This window comes from Hylobates moloch, unplaced genomic scaffold, assembly GCF_009828535.3.
Source record: "Hylobates moloch isolate HMO894 unplaced genomic scaffold, HMol_V3 SCAFFOLD_1, whole genome shotgun sequence".
Lineage (NCBI taxonomy): Eukaryota > Metazoa > Chordata > Mammalia > Primates > Hylobatidae > Hylobates > Hylobates moloch.
The window spans coordinates 996896-1019408 of record NW_026652276.1 but is presented as its reverse complement, the minus strand read 5'-3'; the positions used below and the strand labels follow the sequence as shown (position 1 = coordinate 1019408).

General features: G+C 47.3%; 1 protein-coding gene across 1 annotated transcript in view; it reads left to right on the top strand.

Annotated features, from left to right (window-relative positions):
* CROCC2 (ciliary rootlet coiled-coil, rootletin family member 2) overlaps positions 1-22513 on the top strand; it is a 78118-nt gene that overhangs the window by 27257 nt on the left and 28348 nt on the right. Inside the window, exons 16-20 of the mRNA XM_032761645.1 lie at positions 11601-11794; positions 14840-14958; positions 15394-15563; positions 16199-16375; positions 21393-21506. Coding sequence (XP_032617536.1) covers positions 11601-11794; positions 14840-14958; positions 15394-15563; positions 16199-16375; positions 21393-21506 — 774 coding nt within the window. The remainder of the gene's footprint in view (positions 1-11600; positions 11795-14839; positions 14959-15393; positions 15564-16198; positions 16376-21392; positions 21507-22513) is intronic.

The following is a 22513-nucleotide window of genomic DNA, read 5'->3' as shown; positions in this document are numbered from 1 at the left end:
CTATTGACATTTAATAAGTCAGTGTACAGTGTCAAAGAGTTTTGACAATTGTACAAACCCGGGTAGCCGCCACCAGGATCAAGACATAGAACATTTTTGTCAGCCCAGCAGGTTCCCCCATGTGCCTTCAGCCATTGCCCAAAGCCCCCGGGCCCCACCCAGGTGATCTCTGCTCTGATGTGCAGCACCACGGACTGGATGCACCTGCTTCAGAATTCCTTATAAATGGAGCCATGCAGTACGGATGCTTTTGTGTCCAGCTTCTCTCTTTCAGCATCAAGTCTGTGAGATCCATACATGTTCAGTGTATCACTAAGCCCTTTCTTTTTAACTGCATAGTTATATTCGTTGGGATGAGTAAACCACATTTGCTTACTCATCCACCTATTGCTGGACATTTGGATTGTCCAGCAACAATGTTTCCAATACTGGTCCTGCCTACAAGGTCCTTCCTTGGTCCTGCCTCGAAGGGCACTTTTACATATCACTGGGACAAGCACCCAGGTGATGTGAATTCTCTGCCTGAACCCTGCCTACAAAGAGCATTGTAGCTTATGTCCAGGTCCATTATGTAAGTGATGTGACTCCCTTCTTCTGCCTTGGCCCTGCACTTATGTTGCATTGTGTGACACACACTTGGTGATATGGTTTAGATTTGTGTCCCTACCCAAATCTCATGTCAAATTGGAGGAGGGGCCTGCTGGGAGGCGACTAGTTTGGGACTGTGATGCACAAGGCTGCTATAAACCTTGTACAAGTCACATACATATATTTTTATTTTTCCTAACTACTTAGGAGCAAAACTGTGCACTCGCTGTATAGGTGTCTGTTGAACTTTTATTGGGAACAACCAAGCAGCTTTCAGAAAAAGCAGGCAGCTTTCCAAAAGTGGTTCAATCACTTTGCTGAAGCCAGTAGTGTAGGAGAGTTCCAGTTGCTCCTCTGCCTTCTCGACATTTGGCGTTGTCTTTTTTTTGGGGGTTTTGTTTTTTGTTTTTTTAGCTATTCTATATGTGTAAAGTGATACATCACTGAGGATTTCATTTGCATTTCGCTCATAACGGAAGATATTGAACACATTTTCATGCACTTATTGGATATTAGTATTCTTTATTTTATCAATTGTTCAAATCTTTTTCTCATTTTTTAAACTGGGGTTTTGCATTTTGGTTATGAATATACAGGAATTTATATATCATGGATACAAGTATGTTGTCAGATACATGTCCTATGAATATTTTCCCCGAGGTTGTGGCTGCCTGTACATTTTCTCAATGATATTTTTTATGGATGGACATAAAATTTTAACTTTGGCAAACTCCAATATATCTATTTCTTTTTTTAGTTTTACAATTAGTATTTTCCAGGTTCTGTCTGAAAAATTTTTGCCTACCCCAAAGACAAGAAGATATCCTCCTACATTTTCATCTGGCTTTCACATTTGGATCTATGATCCATTTAAAGTTTATTTTTATGGACAGCAGGGGTTCTCCACGTGTGCTTCCCAGACTAGCAGCATAAACATCACCAGGTGATACGGTTTGAATCTGTCTCCCCACCTAAATCTCATGTCAAATTGGAGGAGGGGCCTGGTGGGAGGTGATTTGTTCATGGGGCCAGATTTCTCCCTTGCTGTTCTCTTGATGTTGAGTGAGTTCTCACAAGATCTGATGGTTTAAAAGTGTGTGGCGCTTCTCCCTTCACTCCCTCTCTCCTGCCGCCCTGTGAAGAAGGTGCTTGCTTCTCCCTTCACCTTCCGCCATGATTGTAAGTTTCCCAAGGTCTCCCAGTCATGCTTTCTATTAAGCCTGTGAACTGTGAGTTTATTAAATCTCTTTTCTTCATAAATTACCCAGTCTCAGGTAGTTCTTTACAGCAGGGTGAGAACAGACTAATACACCTGGGGACTTGTTAAAAATGCAAATGCTCATGCCTCACACAAAACTTACTGAATCAGAAACTCTGCAGGTGGGGCCCAGAAATCTGGATTTTAATGGGCCCTCCTTGGGATTCTGCTGCACACTAAAGTGTGAGAACCACAAGTGTGTGGTGTGATGTAAGAACTAAGGTCCATTATTTTTCATACTAATACCCAGTTTTTCCAGCACCATTTTTTAAAAGTCTCTCCTTTTGTCCTTGATTAAATTTGGCAACTTATTGAAAATAAATGGATCATATATGTGGGATTTGTTGATCTGTGCAAGTCAATCTATTCATTCTTTTACCAAAACCACACTGTCTTGATTATGATAGCTTTTTAGTAAGTCTTGAAATTGAGTAGTGTACACACATCCACCTTGTTCTTTTTCAAGACTGTTTTGGCTGTTCTAAATCCTTTGCATATGCGTATACATTTTAGAATCATCTTGTCAATTTCTTCTTCCCTCCTCCCCTGCAAAATAGCCTGCTAGGACTTTGATTAAAATTGTTGAGAATTTGTAGATCAACTTGAGGAAATGGACATCTTAAATATATTGAATATTATATCCATGAAATGGTATATCTCTCCATGTCTTTATTTCTCTCAGCCATGTTTGTAGTTTTCAATGTAGAGTTTTCTTGCACATCTTTGATTAGGTTAATTCTGGATTTTTATATCATGAATTATATTACTGTTTTAATATCATTTTCTTATTGTTCATTATTATAGAAATATAATTTCATATGAAATACAATTTCATATGTTTGAGTCATGTGACCTTGACAAATTCACTTATAAGTACTAAGGTTGTATGTTTATACAATTATTCATCTGTAACAATAGTTTTCCTTTTTTTCTTATCTGAATACCTTTTATTTCTTCTTCTTATCTTATTGCACTAAGACCTACAGAACAAAGTTGAGTATAGTGGTGAGAGTGGCCATACTTCCATCCAAGGCAATCATGGGGAAATAATTTGATGTTTCACCATTAAATATGATGTTATCTGTAGGCTTTTCATAGATGCCCTTTATCAGAGTAAGGAAGTTCCCTTTCATTCCTAGTATGCTGGCATTTTTAAAAAATTATAAATGGGTACTGGATTCTGCTAAATGCTTTTTCTGGAACTATTAAGATGATCATGTCATTGTTCTCCTTGTGTTGTTAATGTAGTGAATTATATTGATTAATTTTTTAGATGTTAAACTTGAACACATAATAAGCCCTACTTTGTCATGAATTAGTATCCATTTTATATATTTTTATTCAACTTATAAATATTTTGTTAAAGATTTTTGCATCTATATTTGTGAGTAATATTTCTGTAATTTTCTTTCCTTGGAATCATCAGATTTGGAATCAGGGTTGTGCTGGCCCCCTAAAATACACTGGAGAGTAGTCTCTCTTCCTCTATTTCCTGAAAGTGTGTGTGTGAAATTGGTATTACTTATTTCTTAAATGTTTGGCAGAATTCACTAATGAAATAATGTGAGTCTCGAGTTTTCTTTGTGAGAAAGCATTTGATAATGAATTCAATTTCTTTAACAGGTATATAATCTATTCCAATTTCTTATTTGTTTTTATGTCTGTTTCTTCATCTGCATCCTAATAATTTTGCATGTTGTGTTTTTATTATTAATTAATTCATACTACTTTCTCTTTCCCCGTGTGATTTATTCTTTGCCCCGTGGATTATTTGGACATATATGGCCTAACTTCCAAATAGGGTTTTCTAAAAGTCTAATTGTTATCAATTTCTAATATAATTCCATCATGATCAGAGGACATACTCCATATTATTTGAATCGATTTAAATGTATTATGTCCCAGTCCATTGTCTATCTTGAACATGTCAAAAGAATGTGTATTATGCTATTGCTGAGTGCATTGTTCTATAAATATAAATTAAACCCAGTCGCTTAGTAGTGCTGTTTAAATCTTCTAAGTCCTTACTGGGGTTTTTTGTGTGTTGATTTATTTCTTTGATTGGTTGTTTTTGTCTACTTGCTGCATCAGTTAGTGACAGAAGGGCATTAAAATCTCTGTCTGTGATAATGGAATTGTCTGTTTCTTCCCCTAGGTCTCCCCTTAGTTTCTTCCATAGTCAATTTTTGCTTCATGTGTTTTGAATTTCTATTATTAGGTGTATATGTATTTAGTATTTTATTTCTTCATGAGGAATTGGTTTTTTATCATTATAAAGCATCCCCTCTTATCTCTAGCAGTACTCTTTTTTGATATCTACTTTTTTGATATTGATATAGTCACTTCCATTTTCTTATGCTTAGTGTTTCCGTGGTATATCCTTTTCATATATTTACTTTCAACTTGTCTGTGTCTGCTTATTTAAAGTGTGTGTCACCATGATCAGGTGGGTTTCATACCAGGGATGCAGGGATGGTTTAACATACATAAGTCAATAAATATGATATACCACATAAACAGAATTAAAAACAAAAATCACATGATCATCTCAATAGACGCAGAAGAAGCATTTGACAAAATCCAGCATCGCTTTATGATTAAAACCCTCATGAAAGTCGGCATTGAAGGGACATACCTTAAGGTAATAAAAGCCATCTCTGACAAACCCATAGCCAACATTATAGTGAATGGGGAAAAGTTGAAAGCATTCCCCCTGAGAACTGGAACAAGACAAGGATGCCCACTCTCACCACTTCTATTCAACACAGTACTGGAATTCTTAGCTGGAGCAATCAGAAAAGAGAAAGAAATAAAAGGCATCCAAATCAGTAAAGAGGAAGTCAAACTCTCACTGTTTTCCAATGATATAATCATATACCTAAAAAACCCTGAAGACTCCTCCCAAAAGCTCCTAGATCTGGTAAATGAATTCATCAAAGTTTCGGGATACAAAATTAGTGTACACAAATCAGTAGCTCTGCTGTACACCAACAGTGACTAAGCTGAGAATCAAATCAAGAATTCAACCCCTTTCACAATAGATGCAAAAAAAAATACATAGGAATATGCTTAACCAAGGATGTGAAAGACTTCTACAAGGAAAACTACAAAACACTGCTGAAAGAAATCATAGATGACACAAACAAATGGAAACACATCCTATGTTCACGGATGGGTAGAATCAATATTGTGGAAATGGCCATACTGCCAAAATCAATCCACAAATTCAATGCAATTCCCATCAGAGTATCATCAGCATTCTTCACAGAACTAGAAAAAAATCCTAAATTTCATATGGAACCAAAAAAGAGCCCGCAGAGCCAAAGCAAGAATAAGCAAAAAGCAAATGTGGAGGCATCACATTACCCAACTTCAAACTATACTATAAGGTAACAGTTACCAAAACAGCATGGTACTGGTATAAAAATAGGCACATGGACCAATGAAACAAAATAGAGAACCCAGAAATAAACCCAAATACTTACAGTCAACTGATGTTTGACAAAACAATCAAAAACATAAAGTAAGGAAAGGACACTCTGTTCAACAAATGGTGCTGGGATAATTGTCAAGCCACATGTAGAAGAATGAAACTGGATCCTCATCTCTCACCTTATACAAAAATCAACTCAAGATAGATCAAAGACTTAAATCTAAGACCTGAAACCATAAAGATTCTAGAAGCTAGGCCAGGCGCAGTGGCTCACACCTATAATCTCAGCACTTTGGGAGGCCAAGGTGGGCGGATCACAAGGTCAGGAGTTTGAGACCAGCCTAGACAACATGGTGGAACCCCGTCTCTACTAAAAATACAAAAATTAGCCGGGTGTGGTGGCACATACCTGTAATCCCAGCTACTCGGGAGGCCGAGGCAGGAGAATTGCTTGAACTCGGGAAGTGGAGGTTGCAATGAGCCAAGATCCTGCCATTGCACTCCAGCCTGGGTGACAGAGCAAGACTCTGTCTCAAAAAAAAAAAAATCTAGAAGACAATATCGGAAAAATCCTTCTAGACACTGGCTTAGGCAAAGACTTCATAACCAAGAACCCAAAAGCAAATGCAACAAAAGCAAAGACAAATAGATGGGACTTAATTAAATTAAAAAGCTTCTGCACAGCAAAAAAAAAAAAAAAAATCAGCAGAGTTAACAGACAACCCACAGAGGGAGCAAATCTTCACAATCTATACATCTGACAAAGAACTAATATCCAGAATCTACAAAGAACTCAAATCAGTAAGAAAAACAAACAAACAATTCCATCAAAAAAGTGGACTAAGGACATGAATAGACAAATCTCAAAAGAAGATATACAAATGGCCAACAAGCGTATGGAAAAATGCTCAACATCACTAATTATCAGAGAAATGCAAATCAAAACCACAATGCAATAGCACCTCACTCCTGCAAGAATGGCCATAATCAAAAAATCAAAAAATAATAGATATTGGCATGGATGCAGTGAAAGGAACACTTTTACACTGCTGATGGGAATGTAAACTAGTACAACCACTATGGAAAACAGTAGAGATTCCTTAAAGAACTAAAAGTAGATCTATTGTTTGATCCAGCAGTCCCACTACTAGGTATGTACCCAGAGGAAAATAAGTCATTATACAAAAAAGATACTTGCACATACATGCTTATAGCAGCACAATTTGCAATTGCAAAAGTATGGAACCAGCCCAAATGTCCAACAATCAACGAGTGGATTTTAAAAATGTGATATATATATGTATATACACACACACCATGGAATACTACACAGCCATAAAAAGGAACAAAATAATGGCACTCACATCAACCTGGATGGAATTGGAGACTATTATTCTAAATGATGTAACTCAGGAATGGAAAACCAAACATCATATGTTCTCACTCACATGTGGAAGCTAAGCTCTGAGGATGCAAAGGTGTAAGAATGATACATTGGATTTTGGGGACTCGGGAAAGAGTTGGGGGTGGTGAGGGATAAAAGACTACACATTGTGTACGGTGTACACTGCTCAGGTGATGGGTGCACCAAAATCTCAGAAGCCACCACTAAAGAACGTATTCATGTAACCAAACACCACCTGCTACCCAAAAACCTATTGAAATAAAAAAATTTAAAAATTAACAAATAAAGCATGTGTCAAAGGCATAGTTGGGTCTTGCCTTTATATTTACTCTGATAACTTCTATCTTTAATTAGAGTGTTTATTAGACCACTTACATTTAATGTAACTATTAATATGCTTTACTTACATCTTGGTATTTGCCATCTGTTTTCTCATATTTTAAAAATATGTTTACATTCTTCCTTTCTGGCCTTCTTTTGGGTTAGCTGCATATTTATTTAGTATTTCATTTTATGTTCTCCATTGATTGTTTTTAGTTGTGTTTCTTTTTGTTAGTTTTAGTGATTACCCTAAAATTATGATATGCACAGTCTATATCCATATATTGTATTACTTCACAAACAACGTAAGACCCTTCCAGCAATATATTCCATTTATCCCTTGCTATGTTTCGAATGTGTTCCCTCCAAAATGTAGGTGTTGAAACTTAATGACTAATTGTGATAGTATTAAGAGGTGGGACCTTTAAGAGGTGATTTAGGCCATAAGGGTTCCACCCTCATCAGTGAGATTAAAGCCTTTATGAAAGGGGCTTCCTGCATCATTTGTGTCTCACTTTCCCTTATGCCTTCCACCATGTGAAGAGGCAGCATTCTTCTCATCCGGAAAATGCAGCATCAAGGCACAGCCTTGGAAGCAGGGAGTAGTCCTTGATAGACAGCTGAACCTGCCAGCACCTTGATTTTGGACTTCCCAGTCTCTAGAACTGTGAGAAGATAAATTAATAAATTTCTGTTCTGTATAAATTACCCAGTCTCAGGTACTTTGTTGTAGCAGCACAATTTACTAAGACATCTCTTCCATCCTTTTTGCTCTTGTTGTTCTATATTTTATTTCTGTGCATGTTGTTATAAACTGTACATTATTAATATTTTTTACTTTTAAATGATTATTTTTAACCATTCACACACAGACACACTCATCTTTTCACAAACATTTCAGTTATTTGGTAACATTCCTTACCTTCTTGAGTATGTTTTTAAACGTATTAATTACAATACTTTTTTGTGTCTTTGTCTGATAACTCTAACATCTAGATCCCCAATGAGGTATTTCTATTGTCTTTTATTTGTGTATTTTCAGTAGTTTGGCCTTGTCTCCTAGTATGCTTAATATTTTTTGTTTTCTTTTTTATTATGCTTAATAATTTTTGATTGAATGACAGACTGTGTTTTTGTAGATATAATTCATAGAGATAATTTAAGGCTTTGAATGATATAAGCTTCTTCTAGAGGGAATTTGCTTTTGACTTTGGGAAATCGGAATAGGGATAAATCGCCTTTGTCCAGTCCAGGATTTAGCTGCTTTGTACCTCAGTCTTTTGTGAGGAGTCGTCTATTTCTGGCTTATCCCAGAGTATACCTCTCCCGTGCTCCTAACTGGAAATCTCAGGTGTTTACCAGGGTTCCTCCTCTTTAGTTAGCCCTAAACTCCAGGTTTTCTTTTCTTTTTATTTATTATCTTTATTTCAGATAGGACTTCCAAAAGTCCTATCTGACTTCCCAGACTCTCAGCTGCTATTTTTTTGTTCAGATTCTCAGTCTGGTCCTTTACTACTTCTGAATTATAAAAAATACAAATTTTTCAAAGCAGTACCATTCATTTTATTTTCTGAGACAGGGTCTTTGCTGCCCAGGCTGAAGTGCAGTGGCATTACCATGGCTCACTTCAGCCTCGACCTTCTGGGCTCCAGCGATCCTCCCACATCAGCCTCCTGAGTGGCTGGGACCACAGGCACACATGACCACGCCCAGCTAATTTTTGTGTTTTTTGTAGAAATGGGGTTTTGCCATGTTGCCCAGACTGGTCTCAAACTCCTGGGTTCAAGTGATCCACCTGCCTCAGTCTCCCAAAGAGCTGGGATTATGCACTCAGCCAGCAGTACCATTTTTTAAAAATCGCAATATAGAATCTCAGGCTCACCTCAAGGCATTTCCTTGCTCTCTGATATCTGCTCTTGTTTTCATTCCCTGGCTGCTTTGGTATATCTGAACTCTAAGTTATACCTCTTCAATCTCATAAGCCTGCTGCAATCTTAGGCCATGTTCCCAGTCTTTTAGCTAAAGCTTTTATTTATTTTTTTTAAGCAGAGTCTTGCTCTGTCGCCCAGGATGGAGTGCAATGGGGCGATCTCGGCTCACTGCAACCTCCGCCTCCTGGGTTCAAGCAATTCTCCTGCCTCAGCCTCCTGAGTAGCTGGGATTACAGGCACATGCCTGGCTAATTTTTGTATTTTTAGTAGAGGTGGGGTTTCACCATGTTGGCCAGGCTGGTCTCGAACTCCTGAGCTCAGGTGATCTGCCCACATTGGCCTCCCTAAGTGCTGGGATTACAGGCATAAGCCACCAAGCCCGGCCTAAAGCTTTATTCTTGGATACTGAGGTTCTACACACCGTGTCACTTAGGACTTGGCAGATACCTTAAAGGGGAAATCTGTTGTATTCATAAAATTTCAGACTCACTTTAATATATTTCTCTCTGTAGCCTGAATGCCTGGGACCTAACTGCCTTAGTATCTCTCTAACGCTTTTAAACAGATTATTGGATTGTATATTGTATCGCTTTTCTAGTTGCTTTAGGTGGGAGGGTTGGTCTTCAACAACCCACCTCACCATTATCAGAAGCAGAAAGTCCTGGTTTTTACTTTTGAAGAATGTTTTCACTGGGTATAGAATACTAAAATAGCCATTATTTTCTTTCAGAAATTTAATGAAGTCATTCCATCGTCTTCTGGCTTTCACTGTGGTGTGGAAAGCAAATGTCAGTCTTGTTCATTTCACAGCTATGTGTCTTTTTCCCTTTGTTTTTTTAAGAAACATTTTTCTTTATCTTTGGTATTCAGAAACTTTACTAAGTTGTATATATGTGACATTTTCTTTTAATTTATCCTTTTGGGGGTTACAGCTCATTTTAAGTCTATGGCTAGATGTATTTTATTAGATTTGGAAAATTCTTGGCCTGTATCTGTTCAAATATGCCCTCTCATCTCCTTCTGAGGCTGTAATTACACGTATGATGGGCATTTTTAGCTTGTCCTATATGTCGATAATACTCTTGTGTATTTTCTATCCATCCTTCTTTCTCTTTATGATTCAGTCTGAACACATTCTTTTGTCTCTCTTCCAGGTTATTAGTCCTTTCTTTTATTCTGTCTAATCTGCCATTGTCTATTAGTTTTTTTTTTAACTTTTGGTTATTGTATTTTAAATTGTCTTTTTTATATTTAGTATCCAGTTCTATTGTTAAACTTTACATCTTGTTATCCATCTTCTTGAACATATTAATCAGCTACTTAAAAGTTTGTGTCTGATAACTCCAATATCTAGATAACCAGGGTGGGAGGATCTATATCTATTTTCTGTTCTTATTTGTGTTTTTTTGTCATGTGGTCCTGTCTCCTGAGAGGTCAGATCTTGATTAAATAGTCAATCTTATATATAATAAATTATAGAAATAATTTGAGGATCTTGACGATGCGATTCTTCTTCTAGAAAGGGTTTTTGTTCTTGTTGTTGTTTGTGTGTTTGTTTTTGAGAGAGGGTCTCACTCTGTCACCCAGGCAGGAGTGCAGTGGCATGATCTTGGCTCACCATAACCTCTGCCTCCTGGGTTCAAGCGATTCTCCTGCCTCAGCCTCCTGAATAGCTGGGATTACAGGTGTGTGCCATCATGCCTGGCTAATTTTTGTATTTTTAGTAAAGACGGGGTTTCACCATGTTGCCAGGCTGGTCTTGAACTCCTGACCTCAAGTGATCTGCCTGCCTTGGCCTCCCAAAGTGCTGGGATTATAGGCGTGAGCCGCCTCACCTGGCCAGAATTTACTTTTGACCCTGGCAGGCAGTGAAGGTAGAAGGTCACTGTAATCCAATCAGTGACTGGGATGACTCACACCTGAGCTTCAGCGTCTATGAAGGATGGTCTATTTCTGATTCACCACTACTACTAGGGTCAAGCCCTGCTGCGGATACAACTGATGTCTTGTGATATTTATCAGAGCCTCTCTGTTTTGGTGGCTCTGAACCCTAATTTTTGTCCCCCTCAGGCCATGGTACTGCCAGAAGTTCTTCTTGGCATCTCAATTTTTCAGCCCAAACTCTTAAATGAGCAAATGCCTTGAGGAAGAGGAGACACCAAATGCTGGGCTCACTCCTCTGTGCCTCCCTTCTCTCCAAGATCTTCACTCCTTCAGTCCCAGCTGTCTTTTCAGCTGTCTGAGGTCTCTTGCATATTCTTGTGATATATTCTCTCTAGATTTTTATGATGTTCTTGGTGGAAGTGTTGATCTGCAGCAATCTAGTTTTCTGTTACCTTCTATTGCCATTTATATGCAGGATTTCCTGAACCCTGGACACTGGAGGGCAAACAAATGGTACCATTTAGATTGACAGTTGGCTCCTACCTAGGAGTGCCCAGTTCAATACCATCCCCATCCACTCAGGGTACCTGAGTGGATTCCCCCTGTATTGTAAAAACATACATGTGTTTCTGAGGTCCACCCACTTCTTCCACTTTCACCTCCGTGCCATTCTGCATAAAATCACTTCTTCTGAAGTCCTTTCTTCCCCTCAAGAGGCCCATGCTCACCCACCCACTTACTCTCTTTCTCTGCCGACTGTCCCCTCCCCACCTCCCCTAGGTCACGTGCCAGAAACGGGCCCTGGAGGAGCAGCTGGCTCAGAGCCTGCAGGACCAGGAGGCCCAGATGGACACTCTGCAGCAAGCCCTGCAAGGAAAGGATGCTCTGTCTGAGGAGCGGGCCCAGCTGCTGGCCAAGCAGGAGGCCTTGGAGAGGCAGGGCCGGCTCGCAGCTGAAGAGGCAGCTGATCTCAGGTATGCAAAGGCCTGCCAGTCAGGGCATGTCCCACGTGTCCTTGCCTGCAGAGAGTCTGCAGTGTGGCAGGGTATGGGGACACTCACACCATGACAAAGGACTGGGAGGGAGTGTGTGCACATGAAATGGGCTGTGAGTGAGGCAAGCACAGTGCCTTTGGGTTGGGGGAGGGCATCTAGAAGAGGTCAACCCAGTGAAAGCGCTGGGGTCACCTTCCTGAAAGAGGTGGTGGCAAGTGCAGGAACACAGCTCAGACCAGTGGAAGGCAGATGTGGAATGTCTTGCTCATGGAGCTGAGGAGTTCAGGGTGAAACCAGCTTCAGGTATGGCTGGATTCAGGCACTCCCACAGTGCCCTCAGAATCCTGCTTCTCCCTCCCTCAGCACAGCTTGACTCTGAGATCTTATTCCCAGGCAGGCTCACGCTGAGAGGTGGCAAGATGGCCAGCAGCCACCCCAGGGTCCCCCTTCCAGCAAACACAGAGCACCCTTCTCCCTACAAGGCCCGAGAGTAGCTGCCATGGGCCATCTTGAGCTGTGTGACATCCCTGTACCAATCCTAGTTGCCGGGAGTCACAGGGCCTGATCCCAGGCTTGGGCTGCACACCCATCCCTGGAGCCAGGAGCAGGGTCAGCCCAGGGACACACGAGGTGGAGAGTGTGGGCCGGTGAGCCCAAAGGCCCTCAGGGCAACTCCCAGAAGTTGGGACGGGCACTCACAGGCAAGAACAGGATGTGTGTAGGCTGTTGCCTGGTGATCCAAATGGGTCCTGCAGCCTCTGCCGAAACCCAACAGCTGATGGCTTCTGTGCCTTATAGGCCCTGCTCAGGGCCCTGCTCAGGCACTGCCAAGTATTTTTGTTGAAAAGATTTCCTCCTGGAATTCTAGAATCTGGGAGGCATGAGAAGCCTTGGAGTCTGGGATCCTTGAGCTTCTTCGCAGACAAACCTCTTCTCCAAATGAAAGCTTGCACAGCAATCGGGAAGGAAAACCTGAGGGAGGCTGCTGCGGGTTGGGCTCCTGCCCATGCTCCTTCCTGGGCCCTGGGGGCTCCAAGGACCGGGTTGGAGGTCCCTTTCCTGCCAGCAGGGTCTGCTGCCCAGAACACAGGCCCTAGCCAGAGCCCTCAGCAGCCTGGGTGCTGCCCTGACAGCTGCCCTTCCCTCAGCCCTGCCACTCACCCGGGTCCCCTGCACATGGCAGCCCTGCAGGCCCCAGCATCACAGGCCACTGAACAGGGCATCCTGATGGCCCATGGAGCCTCTGGTGACAGAGGGGCTTGACCTGAAGCCACATCTGCCCAGACACACTCTGTGTGTTTATCTGACTGGCCCAGTGGGGCCGGAGAGCGTGGACGCTGCCATTTTGATGAGCTCGCAGGTAACATCCAGGACCATTGAGTGCGGGAAATCCTGCTGCAGCTCCTCGCTTCTGATGAGGCCTCCCCACGGGTCTGCTTTACGAAGGGCTCCACTCTCGGATCCTCAGGCCCTGACAAGGCTTCAGCAGTGGGGACCTGCTCCCTCCCTTCATGGAGTCCTGGCCCGCTTGTCAGCCAGCAAGATGGACCAAGGTCCCTGCCGGCCCACACCCCAAGCAGCCCTGCCCTGCTCGGAGCACCCTGTGGGGGGCCAGGCCTCCAGTCCAGGGGCTCAATGGCGGAGCCCCTGGAGTTGCTCCTGGGCCCCCATGGAGAGAGAGGCTGGGCACATGCTCAGGTACCCAAGCTTCAGGCAAAGACGTCCGATATCTGAGCAGCAGAGGCCACATCCCTTACAGGAGACCAGGCGGGCCTCTAAGAGAAGGGGTTTCCAGGCTGACTTGAAGGGAGGGTTTCCTACACGCGGAAGCGGGAAGAGCTGCCCCGTGAAGAGAGCACTCAAGCCTGGGAGTGTGGGATGGGGGCCATGAGGACACTTACGGGAGGAGGGACTGGAGGGCGAGCAGAGTAGTGTGCAGCAGACTGAGGTTTCTGCGGGTTCTGACCTGAGCCCAGAGGACTTCCCTCTGCAAGCCCTGGCGAGCCCCAGAAGGCTGGGATGTGCTCCACCCCTGATGAAGGGGGTAGCGGTGGCCAGAAAGATGGAAGAGAAATGGAGGCAGGGCCTGATCAGCAGCTGCCAGGGTCCCCGTGGCCCATGGCCCGCCCTGACCTCATCTGTTTGGGGTTGTGCACCTACCATTTGTGTGTTCATATGGGTGTCTGTGTTTGAGTCTTTGTGGTGTGTTTGTACGTGTTGTTTGATGCCTTGCTTTGTTCACGGATAAACACCCAGCACAGGGAAGTGAACAGCAAGAATGAAACTTGCCATTGATGGTTGGACCATTGATGAATTAACTGTTAGAAATGTGAGGTCTTTCATCACCCGCCCTCCCAGGAATGGGCCCTGCTGTGCGTTGGCGTGTGCTCCGGGTGTCTTCTGAGCAGCGGCATCTCCATGCACAAATGCATCAAGCAGGCTTTTCACATGATGGAATCGCGCCGCATGTGGGGGTCCAGTTGGGTGTGTGGCTTTTTAGGCAGACTCTTTTCATGACATGAGAATAGAAAATAGTTTCCTCATCCTTGTTTTTATTTATTTTTTTTTTTTTTGAGATGGAGTCTCGCTCTGTGGCCCAGGCTGGAGTGCAGTGGCGCAATCTCAGCTCACTGCAAGCTCCGCCTCCCGGGTTCAAGCAATTCTCCTGCCTCAGCCTCTCCGAGTAGCTGGGACTACAGGCGCCCGCCACCACGGCCAGCTAATTTTTTTTTTTGTATTTTTAGTAGAGACGGGGTTTCACCGTGGTCTCGATCTCCTGACCTGGTGATCCGCCCGCCTCAGCCTCCCAAAGTGCTGGGATTACAAGCGTGAGCCACCGCGCCCGGCCTCCTCATCCTTGTTAACAGCACATGGTGCTCCAGAGATGCACCATAATTTCTAAAACGTTCTTCCACTTATTTGCATTTCAGCTGAGTCTCATTAACACCCGTGTAAAGCTATGGAGAGCATTTTATACCCAGGATCTTGGGGATGACTTGCCCGTTGTTTGCTGCACCTTTGCAGGGCAGAGAGGGACTCCCTGGAGAGCAGCCTCCTTGAGGCCCAACAGCTGGCCACGAAGCTGCAGGAGCAGCTGGAGGAGGAGGCCCGGAGTGCAGGACTCGCTCGGCAGGCCTTGCAAGGTGCTCCAAGGGCGCTCCCTCAGCTCTTTCCTGGAAGGTCAGCCATGTAGGGGCCCCTGGAATGGAGCTCAGTGCCCACACATGCTGCACCCCCTCTCTGGAGCCCACAGGGGCACAAACATGAGCCTGGAGCTCATGTGACTGAGCGAGTTGGGCCACTCTCACCCATGAGGACCAGCAACACCCTGCCCAGGCTGCACCTGGTGCCGGCCTGAGGCTCAGAACTGGGCTCTGGCCACGGGGTCAGCGTGTAGCCTCCAGCTGCAGCCCTGTACGCTTGACCCTGCTCCACCCACCCTGCCATGTGCTGGCCACCCACTCCCGGAGCCTGGAGTGGATAGTGGTCGCCCACAAGGCTGTCACTCTCTAGGGAGTCCCAAAGGGTTCAGGGGTCCACATGCCAGGCCCTAGCGCACCTTACCCATCAACCCACAGTGGAAATGGAGCAGCTACAAAGTGACTGGGAGGTCCAGGAGATGAAGCTGCGGCAGGACACGGGGCGGCTCCAGCGACAGGTGGCACAGCAGGAGCGGGAGGCCCAGCGGGCCCTGGAGAGCCAGGCGTCGGCCCACCGGGAGGCCCTGGCACAGCTCCAGAGGGAGAAGGTCTGCTTCCCAGGAGCCCACCAGTAGCTTCCTAGAAGGCTACCAGGTCCCAGGGAATGGCAGGCCCTTGGGAGGAGGGGGCCCTGAAAGACCGAGCTCAGCGACATAGGCGCCTGGCCAGGGAAGGCTGGGCAAGGACCGGCTCGCTCTTTATAGTTCACGTGGGCATCCAGGGCCTTCCCCGTGGAGCCCTCACATTGGGCTTGGGTTTGTATTTGGGGCGGGCCTCCCTCATGGAAGAGGCTGGACAGGCTGTTGGCTGGCCTGGTGCAGTCTGAAGGACAAGGGCTGGAGGGGGCCCCACCCTCATTAGAGTTGTCCCGCAGGTCACAGGCTTCTGGAGGCCTGGTTTGACATGTCTTTACACCCCTCCATGGCAGATGCACTGCAGAGACTCAGGAATGGTTTACAAACTGATAGATCAATATGGGATGACAGGTGCTGAGACCCAGAAAGGCCCTCCCTGCTCTGGTGACCCTGAGGGGAAGACATGGGGGGTGTGCAGCTGGCTGGAGTGGACAGCCCCTGGGGCCCATCAGCCCTGGCGTCCCATGGGCCAGGTCTCACTCAGGACCACAGACAACTGCTGGCCTCACCTGCCAGACCTCACAGCCCATCCCTTTACCTTGGCCCAGGAGACCCTGAGCCTGACCCTGGCAGAGGAGAAGGAGGTAGCCAGATGCCAGCTGGAGCAGGAGAAGGAGCTGGTGACAAAAAGTGCAGCCGAGAGGGAGGCTCTGAAGGGAGAAATTCAGAGCCTGAAGCAGGAGCGGGATGAGAGCCTTCTCCAACTGGAGCACAAGATGCAACAGGTGATGGTGGGGTCTGGGGGCAGCAGGGTTGCTCACACCCACTGCACCTGTCACCTCTGGCCCAGCACAAGGGCTGCATGTGGCCACAGCTCAGGCAGGTGCAGCCTTTCCAGGTCACTGCTATCGCAGCTTTGTTCTTCCACAGCAGTCACGATGGACAGTCACCCATCCATCCATCCATCCACTCACCCACCCACCTATCTGTTCATCCAGCCATCTGTCCATTCATTCACCCATCCATCTGCCCATCCACTTGCCCATCCATCCATCCTTCCACCCACCTACCCATCCATTCATCCATCTCTCCATCCATCCCTCCATCTGTCCATTCATCCACCCACCTACCCATCCATCCATCCATCCACCCATCCACCCACCTACCCGTTCATCCATCCATCTCTCCATCCATTCACCCATCCATCCATTTATCCATCCATCCATCCACCTGTTCATCCTTTCATCCTCCCATCCACCTGCCCATCCATCCATCCATACACTCATCCACCCACCTACCCATCCATCCATCCATCTGTCCATTCATCTATGTATCCGCCCATCCATCCATGCACTTGAATGTCCCTCCACGCACTTGTCATCATCCACCCACTCACTTGAATATCCATTCTTCTTTCCACACATTTTTCTATCCACCCAGATATATGGCCATGCATCCACATTCCTAGCTGTCCATCCACACACCTCACCATCCATGCAATCATTCATCAGTTCATTTGACTATCCATCCAACCATCCATGCACCCAACCTTCCATCCAAACAGCTATCCACAACCCATCTGACCATCCATCCATCCATCCACTTAACATCCTTTCATCTGTTCACAAACTCAGCTGTCGAGCCACATATCCAACCATCCATCCATGTGTCTATTCATCCATCTACCTAGATCTGCCAATCAGCCGGTCATCCAATCATCCATCAGTGTATCCAACTCAAACACCAAGCCAAGCACACAACTACCAGCCACACATCTGGCCATCCTTCCATCCCACCAGCAGTTGAGACTCAGCCACTAGCCCTGTAAAAGCTACCCTGAGTCTAGGCTGTTCCAGTATATCATGCTACCCTGAAGAATTCACTGTTGAGTGAAAGGAATGGACACATGAACACGTCCACATTGTGTCACATGGGGTGATAAGGACTATAAGATGTTGGTACAAATTATAGGCCGGGTGCTGTGGCTCACACCTGTAATCTCAGCACTTTGGGAGGCCGAGGTGGGTGGATCACTTGAGGTCAGGAGTTCAAAACTAGCCTGGCCAACATAGTGAAACCCAGTCTCTACTAAAACTACAAAAAATTAGCCGGGCATGGTGGTGGGGACCTGTAATTCCAGCTATTTGAGAGGCTGAGGCAAGAGAATAACTTGAACTCAGGAGGAGAGGTTGCAGTGAGCCGAGATCCAGAGACTCCTTCTCAAAAAAAAAAAAAAAAATGACAAACTGCATGAGGAGTTACAGTAGCCAAAATAGCCAAGATTTTTTGTCAAACTCTCTGCATTTAATATTTGATTCTTGCAACACTCTGAGGCACATGCTCTAATTATCCCTATATTACTGGTGAGAAAACTAAGGTCCACAAATGTTGAATGCCTTGCACAGGGTTGTGCAGTGCACCTGCTGGGCACCGAGGTCTGTGCTCTTAACTGCCCCACTACTCTGCATCCTTAGATAGAGGAAGGGAAGGCCTTACAGGAGGAATAGTAGTGTTGAGTGGAGAGGACGTGGACATTGGCAGGATGTCTGGGGATTGCATGAAGTTCTGCACAGCTGCCAGGCTGCACGTGAGTGGAAGCAGTGAGAGAGGTGTGCAGTGGAGCCGGGACGGGCCTTGGGCGCCAGCATCAGGTGATAGGGAGCCAGTGGATGTTCTTCAGCAGGGGTGCTATGATAGGAGTTGGGCAGAAAAGAGTCTGGGGCCAGGAGACGGGGGAGAGGCTGAGGCAGGGTCCACGCAAGAGGGGCTGAGAGCCAGGCAAAGGAGGAGAAAGCTAAGTTCAAAGCCCCTTGGGGAGGTGGTGATATTATTCCCATTGGATATATGAGAAAAGAGGCTCCAGGGGAAGCAACACATCTGGGGAGTGGGTGGCCCGTCAAGGCCCCTATGCAGCCCCTCATTCCCATCGGAGACCAACCACTGGGCAACGTAGCCTGTTCTCATGTGATTATTTAATCCCAGCTTCCCAGTGGCACACACAGCCTCCAAGAGAGAGGACCTCTGTCAAACAGGAGTGCAGGCTTGGTGGCTCATGCCTATGATCCCAGCACTTTGGGAGGCTGAAGCCAGCGGATCATCTGAGGTCAAGAGTTCAAGACCGGCCTGGCCAACATGGTGAAGCCCTGTCTCTACTAAAAAAAAAAATACAAAAATTAGCTGGTTGTGGTGGTGGGTGCCTGTAATCCCCGCTACTCAGGAGGCTGAGGCAGGATAATTGCTTGAACCCAGGAGATTCTCACTGAGATTGCAGTGAGCAGAGATCACGCCACCGCATTCCAGCCTGGGGTGACACAGCAAGACTCCATCTCAAAAAAAAAAAAAAAAAAAACAGGAGCGCAGGCTAAGAGGGCAGAGAGACACCATGTGCTAGTGCCCTCCCTCCCCTGGACCCACAGCAGAACCATGATAAGGGGCACCCCAGGGGCACAGCAGAGACGGGCTGGCCTGTGGGGAGCCCTTGCCGGTGCAGCAAGTGAGCTTTCCGGGGACCTCTGCTTGGCCAGCTGCCCTTTATTCTAGGTGGCCTGTGTGGAGAAATTGAGTGGAGAAGTGGGGCTGCGGGGTCTAGCAGGAAACTTCCCCACACTTCCCTGAGGAACCTGTGATGACCCAGTCACAAAACAGTCTTTGGGGATCTATTTCTGTAACAAAGAAGAGGAATTATATGTGGAGCAAGAGCCAAAGACCTGGAGCCGCTGACCCAGGAGGGGCTGTCTCCACCGGAACCCTCCATTTTCTGACCCACTGTGTCTGAATGGCGGCTCGCCCACGCCTGTTTGCAAAGCGAAGCCCTCACCCGAGAGAATGCCACACTTCTGTATTTGATGAAGTTTTGCCTAAAATTCTAATAAACACTCCCTTGCTGTGTCCAGTAATGAGGGGCACAGGAGGGAGAGACAGGGCCCCCACCCTTGCAGACCTTACAGTCCAGCAAGGGCAGATTCATAAATAGCCAACGGGCCTCCAGCTGAGCAAAATAAGCAGGGCCTCAAGGGAGGGAGGAAGGGGAGCAATGATTTTTGAAATTGTTTAGAATATAGAAAGCCATTCAATGAAAAGTCCCCCACTCCTGCCCCTCCCCTTCACTAGGCCACTCAGGGAACAGTTGTCCTTTCTCTCTCTGATTCCTCTGTAATCGGCCCATGCAATTCTGACCCAGAGAGCACAGACCCCACAGGGCATGGTCCTCAACAGGACGCCGTCTCTCAGACACCATCCACAAGCCCGGGGGTCTCCAGGCCACCCACACTTCTGACCACCTGACTACAAGTTTGGGGTTCCCATGATCCTCTCAGGTTCAGCCCTTCACTAGAATGACTCACAGAACTCAGGAAAGCCTCTTGTTACTCTTAGAGTTTCATTATCAAATATGGAATTCGAGACCAGCCAGAAGAGGAGACACGCGGGCAAGGTGGGCACGTCACAGACAGGGGCTGCTGCGCCCTCCCCGTGGAGCCAGCCCAGCGCCCTCCCCGTGGAGCCAGCCCAGCGCCCTCCTGCACCCCAGTGTGCTCAGCAGCCAGGAGGCTCCACTGCACTTTGGTGTCCAGAGTTTTATTGGGGTTTCACCGTGTAACGTGATCGGTGGAGTGACTGGTTATGTGATTGAAGCCCACTTCTCTGACTGCTGGGAGGCTGGGCTGACATCCCATGGCTCAAAGCCCCAACCCTCTAATCATGGTCTTTCAGCAGACAGTCCCCATCCTGAAATTCAGTAGGAGCCCACCCTGAGTCACCTCATTAGCATAAACTCAGGTGTGGTCCCAGAGGCCTGCCAGGAATAATGCAGACACTCCACACTTTTGAGAAACCCCCAGGGTTTAGAAGCTTCCTCCAAGGACCCAGGACAAAGACCTGATACATCTTCTGTTATGCAACACCCTCCAAAGATTGCTTGCAAACAGAAATATACAGCGTTACCTCCCCAGCACTGCATTTTTAATACAAAGGGAATGAAAAGTCCACGCCGGCTCCTGGGCTTTCCTCTTCTCAATTATCAAAGCATCTCGGTGGCCTTTCCCAGCTGTGTATCTGCAGCTTTGTTCTTCTGTTTCTGGGCTGCATGCTGAGCTGCCAGGACTGGGTCTTCCTGTAGCTGGCTGTTCTTGCTTCCATGGGTGTCTGGGTTGCCTCCAGCTTTGTTGCCATTACAGCCGTGTCACAGACATTGGTGACACATTGGTGACACTGTGCATAGGTCAGCCCACACAGGTGCACGCATGTCTCTGGGCTGCCCTCCCCCAAATGGGCCTGGGCATAGAGAGAATATACATGTGTGGATTTGACAGGCATTGCTTCCACAGCCTGGTCCACGGAGCAGCATATGCCGCCCTTGGAGCTGAGGGTGTCTCTCCCACCCCATCAGGGAGATGGAGCATTTTCGGGCTTTTAAGCTTCCTTCTCTGCACTGCAGCAAGTGTTGCCTAGAGGGATGGGGGTGGCTCATGAAGACCCCCAAACTGCATGGGAAAGGGCAGGACTTTGGACAGGCAGAGGAAGGGGAGGATACCCCAGGGATGTGCCTAAGCGCAGACACAGAGGTGGGACGATGTCGGACAGAGGGCAGGTGCTCAGAGGGTGAAAGGGCCCAGGGCCCCGGGCTGCCTCTGTGGGAGCCGCCTCTCCTCTCCAGTGGCAGGGATGTGCAGACAGGAACGCGAACATGCTATGTCCAGGAGAGGCTCTGCACTTGGCATTCTGCCACAGCCTCTCCTTAGAGGAGGCCTCATCCCTCCCCCGAGACTCCCCAACGCTCTCACAAGCATATCCTGTCCTGTCCAGGCCCTGTCCCTGAAAGAAACAGAGCGCAGCCTTCTGAGCGAGGAGCTCTCCAGGGCCAGGAGGGCGCTGGAGCGGGTACGGCAGGAGGCACAGAGCCAGCAGGAGCGAGCGCAGGTGAGCCCCAGCCCCATGCAGCCCAGCCACATGCACAGCCAAGCAGGTGCTGGCAGACCCCAGGGGGCCTGGTCCCAGTGGCATGACCGTCTCCATCCCCTCCCTTCCTGAGCCTCAGTTTCTCCCAGGTGCCTCCAGGGCTTCCGGTGGGAGGGGCACTCAATGGGCAGGAAACGTCCGAGTGAACCAAAGCAGTGGGCACCAGGACTTTACCTGGCTCAGGTCTCCCTTAGCTTCGGGGCTGGCAGGGGCCAGAGAGGGGAGGCCTGGCCCAGCTGGGGGCCTCCCATGAGCCAGCAGCAGCGAGTGGCTGAGCCTGTATGTGCACTGGAGCTGCTTGTAGAAAAGCACAGCTGGGGACATGGGCACCAGCCTCGTGGAATTCACTCACCAGAGAGATCCTTCCAACGGAGAAGCTGAACCCGAGGCGGCTGGCCCTGCACCAGAGGAAACTCTCGGCAGGGAAGGACACCCACACTGAGTCCCGAGCAGAGCCAGGAGAGAGGCGTCCGCGGAGGGGCTAGGACAGCCCCCCAGGAAACAGCCGCCCACCCCCACCCAGTGAACAGAGGCCCTCCCATGCACAAAGGCTGCTGCAGGCTGCCAGCGGGGGTCACTTGGGACCCCTGAGTCCTCCCCTGGAGCCCAAGTCCAGGGGGCTGGGCAGGCAGCGGCAAATAGGGCACTGGGGAGGAGGGCACTGGGGAGGAGGGCTCTGGGGAGGAGGGCACTGGGGAGGAGGGCACTGGGGAGGAGGGCTCTGGGGAGGAGGGCACTGGGGAGGAGGGCTCTGGGGAGGAGGGCTCTGGGGAGGAGGACTCTGAGGCCTGTGCCTCCAGCTCGTGGACAAGGTTGGGCACCCACTGTTATTGCTTGCAGAATGCCAAGGCTTCAGCCCATCTGTTGCATGGCACCAGGTCCTGCATCGGAGATGAAGAGACTGGGCAGGGCTCATAGGGAGTGGCCAGAGCCCAGCAATAGGATGTAGATGGGGGCCTGGCTCCCGG